This window comes from Puntigrus tetrazona, chromosome 20 (genome assembly GCF_018831695.1).
Source record: "Puntigrus tetrazona isolate hp1 chromosome 20, ASM1883169v1, whole genome shotgun sequence".
Classification (NCBI taxonomy): Eukaryota; Metazoa; Chordata; class Actinopteri; order Cypriniformes; family Cyprinidae; genus Puntigrus; species Puntigrus tetrazona.
The window spans coordinates 8,969,259-8,982,748 of record NC_056718.1 but is presented as its reverse complement, the minus strand read 5'-3'; the positions used below and the strand labels follow the sequence as shown (position 1 = coordinate 8,982,748).

At 36.9% G+C, this 13,490-nt stretch overlaps 1 protein-coding gene across 1 annotated transcript in view; it reads right to left on the bottom strand.

The window, feature by feature from the left end:
- The window catches only part of dab1a (DAB adaptor protein 1a), a 315,151-nt gene that overhangs the window by 82,949 nt on the left and 218,712 nt on the right, over positions 1–13,490 (bottom strand). The window contains 1 exon segment of the mRNA XM_043219597.1: positions 7,501–7,701. Coding sequence (XP_043075532.1) covers positions 7,501–7,567 — 67 coding nt within the window. The 5' untranslated portion in view covers positions 7,568–7,701.

Below are 13,490 nucleotides of genomic sequence, written 5' to 3'. Positions count from 1 at the left end.
GGAGGCGATCCCGGACCATCAAAACAAACATCAAGGTTATGAAACGAGACATAAAACATTACAGAATTAAATTGTTTCCCGTGCCTCCTCAAGGCGGAGGGTAATCGCAACGTTGACAGCACGTAAATGAAATGGCATTTTGATTAGAGAGACGTAAACGGGGCGAAAGGCCACCTCGGCAGCCGCCGTTTAGTTGGGGGAAACAAATCAGGTGCTTGGAGGCGGAGAGGATCTCTCAAGGATCATTAAAGAACATACAATGAGCTATCTAAAAATCTAATCAAATCGGTTGCTGTTTTTCATATACATTTCATAAAAAAAGCTCTCTGAAGTACAATAGAAAATATTAACTACAATAAGATTAAATAAATAAGCAAATGAAGAAATGGGTTTCAGATTTTCATTTTTAAGAACTTAATAAAGAATGTGAAGTAGTGGAGAGTTATATTTGCTATACTGTAGCAATTATACATATTACATGCTGCCAGAAGATTGAGCAGAATAACAGCAACAGCTCGCATAACTGGAAAAACAAAACGGGGAGAAAGGTGACCTCAGCAGCACCTCATCAATAAAATAAAATAAAATAAAATAAAATAAAAATTAATAAAAAATGAAAAAAAAAAAAATTATATAAAAAAAAAAAAAAAAAAATATATATATATATATATATATATATATATATATATATATATATATATATATATATATATATATATATATATATATATGGGCTTCAAACTAATGTTTCAGAGACATTACAGAGACAAATGTAAAGTATTGTGTGTTTCCCTTCCATGGTATGCATGTTCTCTTGAGTTCTTGCTTTGGGTAGAGTTATATTTGCCATAATGTAGCAATTATACGTGTTAAACGCTGCCAGAAGACACAGCAGAATAACTGCAATAATGCACATAATTGGACAGACACAAAAGGGACTTTTGCCAGCGGGCATTTATTGGTGGAAAATAATAAAAAGATCTAATGCTTAGACGTAACAAGAGGCTCCCTGAAAGATTACTTCTCGAACTGCCATACTATAGCAATTATACACATTGTTACTAAATGTTAATGCGGCAGAATAACTGCAGTGACGAGGGCTGAGAGCCAATTGCCCTTTGAGGTGCTGGCAGACTATTGCGCTGCGTTGTTGTTTCCGTCTAATACAGCATTAATATTAACTGTGAAAAAGCCGTCATCTCTTTGTTCGTGCACGGTCCATAATAAGCGTAAACACCTGACCGAATGATCAAAACACGGCGCGGCCCGTCGACCTTTTCATGCGAATTTGCATTAGCGAAACTAGCAGGATGAAAACCCGGCGTGGTCCTTGTTAATTACGCCCACTTTTCAAAGCCCCTGTCACTCTGCACGAGGCCCAAGCGGGACCGCTCCGGTAGTTCGCGAATTCAAAGCGAAAACTTCCTAAATTTGTGAAGGACTGCAAACTTCACCTAGGTCACAGACAACTTGACATAATATTTCATTAGTGTTTCATCAGCCTGGTGTCTTCCTCTTTGCCCTTAGGCTCAGGGATGTCTGTCTCTGAAGCGTATCACAGAGCATCTGTATGAATTACTAATATAAGATCTTTATTTGGGTCTAGATCTTCATCTGTGTCACCGTGACAAAAGGCCCCAAATCTCTCCTCATCGTCTTAATCACCACGCACCATATGCTCCCTCCTGAGACCTGTCAGAACTTCACAGCTCTCCTCAGCCTTTCTGTTTTACCAACATCATATTTTTAACCGTATCTGATGATATTACAGATGGGAAAAAGGAAGCACAGATCGCAAAATGACAAAGCCAGGCAACTTTTTAAAAGGGAAATCATTACTTTTGACTTTTAAAAATAAAGCGAAACAACCCAACCGCGAATCGCTAATCAGTTTTTGTTTTCTTTTTCTTTTTGAACCTACGCTGAAGGAGGGACCGGAATCGAATGCACGTACCAGAACGTCCCGAAGATTTGTGAGTGAGATCTTTCAGGCTAGAAAGCAACCGCCTAACACATGGTGAAGGATGTCATCTGTAATGCAAAAAAAAAATGAAAAAACCGAAAAAACAGAACAACATAGCAAATGCAAAACACTTATTAATCATTACATTTTTTTTGTTTGTTTGCTTGTTTTAAATACGGTTCATAAAAACACATTTTTTAAATAATATAATATAATATGATATAATATAATGTGATATGATATAATGTGATATGATATAATATAATATAATATATTTTAAATTTGACATTTAGCATTTTAATATTAATATAAAATATAAACCAATAATAAATGCACATGCGACACTTATTAATCATTACATTTTTGTTTATTTATTTGCTTGTTTTAAATACGGTTCATAAAACACATTTTTTAAATAATATAATATAATATAATATGATATAATATAATGTGATATAATATCATATAATATATTTTAAATTTGACATTTAGCATTTTAATATTAATATAAAATATAAACCAATAATAAATGCACATGCGACACTTATTAATCATTACATTTTTGTTTATTTGTTTGCTTGTTTTAAATATGGTTCATAAAACACATTTTTTAAATAATATAATATAATATGATATAATATAATATGATATAATATAATATAATATAATATAATATATTTTAAATTTGACATTTAACATTTTAATATTAATATAAAATATAAACCAATAATAAATGCACATGCAGCAGCTAACACAAAGAAGCGATCTGCTTTGGTTTCATTCCAATTCTATTCGTGTTAATTTAAAAATCCGTTCCATGTTTATTCTTAGTCCATATGTTTGATGAAATGCCGTTGCCACAGCCCTCCCGCTGGCAACGAGCCTCCATCTAAAGCTGCCAGTCACTGATTTGCGGCAAAAAAAAAAAAAAAAAAAGAAGAAGCCCTGGCTGAAAAGATGGAATGAGAGATGTTAATATGGAAGAGAGACAGAGATCTGGACAGCTTAATGATCAGTCTCAGAGCTTAATAAACCCCTGCGTGTCAACCCTGACAGTGAGCCACATCTTCAACAAAAGACTGGCCCAAGAAAACACAGCGCAATTCAGAATCAAATCAATTAAGCGCTCACTTCTGGTGATTACGGTATCTCTATCGAACAATACCGCAACACCCGCTGACACGCCGCACACTGCACAGTTAATATTCCCGCTCTCACGTGTATGTCTACCGCTGAAGCTTGCGTTTTGAAAAGAGGTGCAGTGCGGATCTGACAACTTCTCCAAAAACACGACAGACAAAACATTCCGCCCTCCGTTCGGTTCTCGCTAACGACGTTAACGTCTTGTTGCGGAGGCAGGGTCCACGCAGGCGTGCGGTTTGCTTTCACACACTCAAATAGCTTCAATCGTGACAAGATCATGAACACAATAACGGCAATCATCGCGTTTCGGAAGTGGCCTCTTTTTTGTTCCCCTCCTTTTCACGTAGACATTAGCTTTCATGGTTTCTTTTTTTTTCCACTTTAAACGTACTTGTATTACACAATTGCAGTGTATTCCCGCTGTACTTTTGTTGTCGTTTTTAGTTTAATAGTTCGACAATTCCTTAGAATTGAATGCAGATGGTATGCTGTGACTTCGAGGGCAGAAAAAGACTGGTGTGCTGTACACGTGCTTGAAAATGACTCTGATTATCTGTGTCTGTATTACAGTAATCTATTGTATATTTACAGATTAACTGTAATAGCATGATCTCCACAATAATGCTCCGGTGTTTAGTTTCTCAGCGTGAATAAACTACAGCTGGATCTCATGAAACATGTGACTATTTATTGATTTTTGGACATATTTTTCGCAATATCTTACAATAATTTCCATGTGAAAAGTTTAATGTTCCATTTACTTGCTCATAAATGTACACTGATGTTAAATTAGATTTACATTATATTTGAATAGAAAATTTAAGTACTTGAGACAATTTTTATGTGGACTATCTCCTTTAAATAAACATAAATAAATAAATAAATAAATAAATAAATAAATAATATATATATATATATATATATATATATATATATATATATATATATATATATATATATATATATATATAATAAATGCATATTTGATATTATTTTAGATAATTATACTCATTAGTTACTACATATTTATTATTTATTTATATATTACTATTATTTTCTATATTATAATTATATTATATATATTATATATATATATATATATATATATATATATAATATTGCAAAATAATATATATTATTTAATAGTGTGTTGTATTAAAGCAGAAAACATTTCAAATTTTATAATAATTTAGTAAAATTTTTATAATATTTTTCTCAGTGATTTTTACTGTACTTTTTCAGCGGCATGAAACATACACACAAACAAGCACAATAGCGGCTTGTCACTTCCTCAATAGCTGAGGTTAAATAAAGGGCTTAATTCACTCCTATTTGCGTTATTAATTAGAAAAACACGAAGGGGAGGGATCGGGAGAGAAAGAGGGGTAATGCAGCTGAGATGAGCTCATCAACGCCGCAGTGAATGCTTTATTTATTAATTGCGGTGTTCTAATGTGCCCTAATGACATTCATATTCATTACACCTTGCCCCAAATGCACTTACTCTCACATGTGTGTGTGTGTGTGCGTGTGTGCGTGTGTGTGAGAGTGTAAAGAGTAAGTTATTAGTGTGTGTGTGTGTGTGTGTGTGTTCTCCTTCTTATTATGCTCTCCCTCTTTGGACCTGTGGGATCCAGCTGCACATAAAACCCTGGTTCATTATTCCTCAATTAATTTAGCGGCATGTTTAAAACCTCAGTGTGTGTGTACCAATGTCATTACGCCGATGTAATGTCTTCAGTGTCTTGATGACTGCGACGGTGGGTGGTCTTTATTGTTTAAAGCCTTGCTTTTCAAGTTCACAAGCCACATTTTACACTGGACATCAAGCAGACACCCAACACAAAAAAAGCAGTGTAAAAAAAAGTAGTGCAAAATATAATTTTTTTTAATCGGGATGTCAAATTTGGCTGTTTGAGATGGATTTGCGGTAAAACACTGAAATGTTCCTTTGGGTGGATTTTTATTTTTTTCTTGGCATTAAAAATTAACATAGAAAGTGTCTAATTAATTAATAGGATATTTTGTTAACCATCATCACGTCAGTATGACCATTTCTATCATTCAAGGCAGCAACAGACCACGTTCTCCACTATTGGCCACTGTTGCATTCTGGGTAAGGCATGTACAGTAGCTCATAGGAGGATCGACTCACTTCTTCGAATGAGGAGAAAGCTGTCATTAACCGCACGCTTTATGTCACATCAACCTGGTTCCAAAGGGGTTGAAGGTCGTAGTCATTAGCAACCGATTAGTGGTGTTTTGTGGTCATAAACAGACGGATTTGTGGTAGTTTGTCGCGCTCAGATGGTCGCTAGGGGGAAAAGACAGCAGGTGCAATTACATCCATTCCACAGGGAACGGACACGCAGGTCAGGCTTGTTATGAAGATGCTGAGGAGACAGGTGGATGTTGTTTGTTACTGTTGACTGCTTGAGAATAAGCACTATTTAGTGCTTAAATATTCAATTGGCTGAGGCGCATTTCCATGCATGTGTCTCCTCGGGGCATAACTGCATCTGTTTTTTGTTTGCCGTAGGTTAAAAAAAGAAAGGTTAACAATCTAGTCCGACCTTAAAACATGACAGCTCTTGAAAAACTGAAGACAGTTTGAAGCGATGAAAAGGGTGTGAGGATTCAGGCGATCCTCCCGTTGTCTTTGCTTAAGAGTATTATCTCTGTATCCGTGATGCTTACAAGCAAAATGATCCAACGTTTACGTGATATGACATTTTTGCTCATTGCAGAAAGGCTGAAGTCGCCCTTTTTGTGAACATTTCAATTTAAATAATTCTGCTTCGGAAAAAAAACAAATAATTATTCCTAAATCACTCCTAAACACTCGCTTTGTGAATCGCTGAATTTAAGTTTATTCATAAATAAATAAATACTAGCAGTATTTCTTTTCTGTTTTCGTATGCACATAAATATAAATGAATATTAATATAAATGTATGATTTATTTAGCTATTTCTAGACATGCAGTGACTGTTGTGACATCCCCTAAGAAACATGAACGATTAAAAATGTATTTGTATGGGACGTCCATAGTTTGTGGACTTGTTCGCAGACGTACGATGATACGTAAAAGTCAGAGACTTCCAGACAGACAGAGCCCTCGCTGTATGATCTCCATTTCCCAGCTCCGTGGGACATCTGGTGCGCCGCTACGGTCTCACGGGCTCGTAGCCTGGCACAAAACACCATTGTGTGGCCGCTGAGGAACAGGTGGTGCATCACAAGAGGGCAGTGCAACAAGACTCATTAGAACAAGAGAGGCAACAGTCTGTCCCCTCTATGCCGCGCCGTACAATGACCGACAGGCCCCTTGGCACTGGTCCCACACCAAACATCTGTCTGAGCCCCCGTTAGGAGTGTGAACCAGAGCAAAGATGAGGGTGCTGACAGAGAAAATACGGTAAATGATCGTTCTGAGCATAAAAAGCAGCGGGCCTTTAAAGTCAAATAGTACACATATAGAGTATCACGCTGCATCCTTCAGGGTGGTGTCCCACTCACTTTGACTTTTATGGAAGGATTATACTAAAAATAAACGAATAAACTAAAAATATAAAAAACGGAACAAAAACATATTAAAAAAATGAAACAAAAAAATATGCAACAGAATGAATGAACTTTAACTAAAATGTTCGTGTAAAACTGAATTTAAAAAAGAAATAAAACCTAATTAAAAAAGTATACAGCAAAATTTACTAAAATTACTAAAACTTAAACTAAAATGTAAAAAAGGAACAATAATAAAGACTAACAAATAATAAAAACTAATATAAATATATATATATATATATATATATATATATATATAATGCTAATAAAAACACCCTAAAATATACAACAGCACTACTAAAATTTAAATAATATAACACTTGAATTAAAAAAAAAGACACAGACATATTTATATAATAATAATGGCAAAAAAAAAACACATTGCTAAAAATGTAACTAAAATGAAAATACAAAAACACAATAATAAAAATACAAAATAACACTGACTCCAACTCAATCAGTAAGAAAGCAAGCAAGTAAATACTAAAATAAAAAACGAAATAAATCAATGAATGAATGAGAAAAATGAATAAAAGTTCACCAAAAATTCTAGGAGAAAACCTAGGAGAAAAAAAAAAATCCAGCTTTCCAAAAATGTACACCTGAGACACATTAACATAAACCATAATTCATTCAGTTCTGTCCAAACATTACAAATAACACGACTTAATACAGTGTGTGTGTGTGTGTGTGTGTGTGTGTGTGTGTGTGTGTGTGTGTGTGTGTGTGTGGTATCTGCACAGTATGCCTCTGATTTTAAAGCTGACCCCCGCCGACTGAACAAGCCCCGGGACGTGAGTGTGTGTTTGTCTGTATGAGGGCTCGTACCTCTCTTCTTGGAATCCTTTCTGACGCTGGGTCTGGCAGCAGGCTGGAGCTCGGCCTCTGTTGACATATTAAATCCTTATTCCTTTACCGTGCAGCTGGGTGGCTGTGACTGGCTCATCTAGAGGGGCTTTCCACTGACTCGGGAACAGTCCACCGCTGCCTCTAGCCTCGACACGGCATCTCGTTCACTCCCAGCAAGGCCTGCAAGAGAACAGATAGAAGACATCTTCAATACGTTTAGCCAAACTGTTGCAGTTTCATTTTAATGTCCATTATTTGTCTTGTGGCATGACACACACAAATGCAATTCAAACATATACACCAAATCTACAAGCATTTAGAGTTTCCATTTTGATGGCTAAATTTATATATATATATATATATATATATATATATATATATATATATATATATAGTACTAAAATTACAAATATAAAGAATACAAATATTCTGTTATAACAGATTAATTTTAAAAGCAATAGGTAAACTCCAATAATAAAATATATTTTTATATCTTTTGTTTAACTTGACATACTAAAAAAAGCTTAAAACAATTAAAACGATACAATATTATGTTTCCTTATGTTTCTGTAAAAATAAATGTTTTAAAAATGCAAAAAAATACACTTACATATAATTCTATGTATTTATTTTTTATATTAAATATTCGTTCATTTGTTAGTCTGTTCATTTGTTTATTCGGTAGTTCGATTGTTCATTCTTTCATTCATTCATTCCGTGTTTCAGTTCTTCGTCTTAGACTGTATTTACACAACATATCAACATATCAAAGCCTGGAACAAACTAAAATACAAAACGGCCCTGTAGATGACAGCTTGCACGCCACGTAAATGTTAATAGCGCTGATATTAATAACGTTGGACAGTGTGACATCGCTCTTTCAGAAGGAGGTTTTGTCTTGTTTTCTCGCAGCGTTTCCTCTCCCCGCAGCGGCAAAGAGGCAAGAGGAAGCACCGAATTGTTTCATCAGCTCTCTCTCGCTTCTTTTTCGCCTCTCACCTTGTCATCGCATGAGCAAACACTGCCAGCTTCTTTTCCTGTGCACCTCCACATCGCCTCCTTCGCTTCCTTCAGCAGCCCTCTCCTCTGGATGGTGGGAAGCACCTTTCATGTGTTAATTGGCCTCAGTGGCGCTGTAGCATCAATGCAGGTGCCAGAGCCATCAGCAGATCAAACCCGCTCCACCTCACCACGGCAATCAGACCGCAGGGACCGGGCTAACTGCTCAGGCGGGCCGACCCAACAACATGGCATCACTTACAAATCCATACACCTTCGAGATGTATCGACTGGGACGAGTCGATGCCTCTAAGACATAACACGGCAAGACGAGCCAAAGTCTATGGAGTGCCACGATGCAGTCTACAGACAAACAAACACACGAACCAAGCCTGCATTTTCATTTCTTCTTTATTAAATCATTCTCGTGGCGTTACAAACTTGTGTGACTTTTCTTCTTGTGTCAAAGATGATATTCTGAAAACGTACATAAAAGTCCTTTAATTGCAAATATATAAAAAAATTATAAATATAATAAATACTAGATAAATAAAAAAATAAAAAATATAATATAAAATAAAATAATATATTTTTTTAATATTAAAAATATAAAAAATAAAAATAATATTTTTATTAATAAATTCATTTGAATTTTGCTCTCTGTTCACCTTAATATCAATAATGCTAAAATAACACTGATATGGGGTCCAAAGTTCAACGTTTCGGGCCCCACTGACTTTCATTGTAAGGAGAAAAACGTTCTTTTCGTAAAGGAAGGAAAGAAAGGTCCGTAAAGTCACGGGGGTGAGAAAACAACTACAAAATTGTCATTTTGGGGGGAACTATCCATTTAAAGATATTTGGCAGTATCAGATTAACTTGCAGCACTGATACGGAGTATTTTGGATGAGATTTAGACGCTCAGTTCCAAACCCACATCTGAAATGTAAAGCCTTAATACCAGTAATTCCGGAGAATTAGTCTGCCCCACAAAAAACAAAATGCATTGCGAAGTTAAAGCCCAAACACATCAGTTGTGAGCGCAGTGGCTTTGAGAGGCTAGTCTGCAAAAAGCCTCTAAATTCCCGAGCTCCGCTCAGCAGGCCGAGGTAGCGGCCACTGTAAGCCGCCGCCGAGGGGATTTAAACAGCCATTTCATTTGGAGCTCCAGCCACCGCCTGGCCACGCGCCGCACATTGTGTGCAGAACATTTAATTCCGAATGGAGAGAGCATGTCGCAGAGCAGCGGAGATTCACACGGCGCTCTTTATCTGAGAGAAACACACAGAGAGGAGCCGTGAGTCAGTCCAATTACCGCCATTATCTCACGGAGAGAGGGAGAGCGACTTCCCCGCTAAGCATTTTCCCATTCTAGCCTTTTTCTTTCCATTTTCATTAGCCTCTCTCTTCACCTTCGCTCTGTACATCTGGAATCGCGTAATCCTCGATACTATTCAGGCCAGCTGGCTCGCTGTCCTGCAATGAAAATGTCACTTTCAGGGGAAAAAAAAACCCATTGTTTGCTTCACCTTTTGTATCCAGCAGAATGAAAATTGTGACCTTGAGGCTCGCATGGGCTGAGCAGGTTCGAGTCTGACCTGCAACGTCTCGCTTGCACGACGCCGAAAAACAAAAAACGACGCAACCACACATTTCCTGTCAGAAACGTCTATCCTTGAAGAGGAAGAGCAAGCTTTTTTTCTGTTATTTGCCATCCTCTCTTCCTCCACGAGACATAAGGCGAGGTCTGGCACTTCGCTCTCCTGAGGCGCCAGAGATATTTCTAATATCTAGGCTGAGGTCTCCTCTGGGACATGCCACACATTCGGAGCATGTGAGGAAAGTGGGTGAGCCGGAGAAGTTCACTGCGCATGAAAAGTGGTGACTAAGCCACCAGACATCGGAGTGTATCATTTGTGGTTGCCTTTCGTGTTTTCTCTTCGGCTGATATTTTCAGTGAAATGCTTGGCGAGATGAAGCGGGGTTCTGCAGGACCACAAATACCGTAGATGGGCTTACTAAAACAAACCTCGCCGTTTTAAGGACGCAAGAATTAAGCTCACGTCCTCAGATCTATTCTGCACTTGTCCGGTGCGGAATCCAAATGGTATGAATCCAACCAAATTTGCTAAAGTGAAACAGAACGGAGGACATTTATTTAGCTGAATATCGCATATTGTACATTGTATTTTATTTTATCTTTATTTTCAGCGAAAAGAACAAAAAAACATGAAGCATTAGAATATGCTTACGCTTATTTTAAGGCATCCTTGTTACAATGTAACACATACTGCATGTGCTTACTACATGGTTATGGTTTGGTCGGCCTGATTTCATGGCAGTTCGTACAACCTCACTCATACAAATTTTTGCTAAACTTTAGTATTTTACTAGTTTCTAAATCGTATGAATTTGTATGCATGACCTACTCCTAACCTCGCTCCTAAACCTACCCATCACCGAGGTATAAAATTACAAAATGGTGCGAGTGCAGTCGTATGAATTTGAACAAATTAGTCGCCTAATAAATACGTACGAATTCGTCGTGAGATAGCGTTGGTTTGGCTTAGGGTTACTTGCATGTAATTATGCAGAATTTATTGTTATCATGAAAGGAAGTACGTGTAACGTGTAACAAGGACACCTTAAAATAAAGCGTGAACTAAAATGCATTTAAAAAGATTTCCATTTTCGAATCAATTCTTTTGTATGTATTTGAACACTCACTGTATTTTGAGTTTTCTATTCCTAAAAGAATCTTGAAGAAAGTTTCTTGGTTTCCACAAAGAATAATAAGCAACGTAGCAACCAGATAATACAATTTAACATTCTTACTGCACTTTGATCAAATAAATAAAAGAAATGGCATAATAGTGTTGCGTATATAACGTAATCAAAAAATGCTGTAAATTACAGATTAGTTTATTGCACAGGACAATCATTTTGCTTCATATCATATCAAAATCTATTAAAGCCAATAAAGAACTGGGAGAAGACGGTCCAGTCAAATCCAAATCAATCAAATCAATAACAGATTAATAGGAGGTCAAAAACCAAGAAACATTTTAACGAAACAATGTCAGGTCGTTATGCGCAACCGGCAGCTGACAACCCAAATGAAAAAACCGATGTCCTTCACCAAGGTCATTTTAAACCTCTTACTCAAGGCGTTACTTCAGTTTCCATTTTTTGAGTAGATCAGTAGCAAAACTGCAAAGCTGGGATGGACTGGCAGGCAAAAATGATGGCAACAGACATTACTACTCCTTCAGGTGCTGGATGCACCTCTTCAGCTTTGTAGAGCGCCGACATCAACATGGAGGAATATTCCATGCCTCCCACTTCTACTGGGACAACTGCGGCTACTACAAATCCATCCGGAATATTCCTTCACGCTTTCCAAGACTAATTGACGCTCTATAAAAAGCTCCTGAAAGAATTGTGCATCCCGCTACGTCTAAAGGATCATCCGCCATGCCAGGGACTACAGCACCCACGGAGCTATGGAAGAGTAAGGAGGGCGAGAGGAGGAGGAGGAGGAAACAGGCAGTAAATTGGATGCCCATAAGTAGCGCGCTGCCAACAAGCCCGCTTAATCCCCATAAATCACCCACCACTAACAGGCACACGGTGCCAGGCGCTGCGGCCGGCTGCGGGCGTCAGGGCTGGTGTACACTTCTCTGACCACATCTAGACCCGTCTTACAGAAACCCCGCCGACTCTGCCGTTTACAGACCAGCTGGGGTCAAACAGTCAGAGCAAACACCGAGGCTTTACTACTGTAGTGGTGTTTGCTAAAGCACTGGACCTCGGGAAGAATTACGGGTGGGCTCTTTTGACCTGGGATGGTAAGAAACTCAAGCAAACAGCAAGAGCATCCAGGAAACACCTCTGACTGAAATAGATGCCAAAAATCAATGGGAAGCTAAAATAAATAAATGAATGGGAAACTAAAATAATTACTGTAAATAAATGGGAAGCTGAAATAAAATGAATTATTAATTAAGAATTAAGAAACTAAAATATATGAATAAACAAATGCATTAATTAATTTTAATAAATTACAAATGTAAATCAATAAATAAGGAACTAAATAAATTTATTAATTTATCGACAAATGTAAATAAATAAATAAATAAGACACTGGAATAAATGAATAAATAAGGATAAATACTAAATAAATATTTTTGGAAATTAAAATACGAAACATAAAAACAACCCACCTGCAATAAACAATAAAATACCATAAGATAGCAATAACAAACTGTTGGGGATATTTTAAAAATGATACCAGTTGGTGTATTTATATTTGACGGCCCTACAATACTAAAATGTGAACAAAATCCATAAACTTGGAAAGTAAAAATAAATAAATAAATAAATAAGTAAAAACAAAAAAGCCTTAATACATTAGAATAAAACAGAACAGTGTGCTGTAATCAAACTTAAAGTATCTGCGCCAACCAATACGCCACAGCTCCAGCCACGCTCTAGTTTGATGGAATCCTAAGTGTTTAAATGCTATGTTACCCATATTCACGCACATATGGGTAGATAAATATGTGTCATTACTAGCCTCTCCACAGCTGACAGCATGTGACAGCTATTCTCCGACATAAAATGCAGATAACCACACTCACTTACACACGCGTGCATACCGTCTGGGTAAATGACAGGACATGTCAGGCTCTGCTCTCTTTTCCCTTGCCATCTGTACTGAGTCCCAGTTCACCTTCCTGAGTTCGAGACGTGCCCTGAATATGTAAGAAGTATCCAAGTCCCTCTCTGCTATCGAAATAAAAAACTCGTACCGGCACATTTACCACTTACATATATAGATAAAGACAACAATTCATGAGAAGCCACGAGAATTGTCCTTTTATAGTATCTCACCGCATGAGATAAATGCCGAACAATTATGTGTCACCAGTTCTATTCTGAATATTTGAATACAGCAGATAACGCTAATA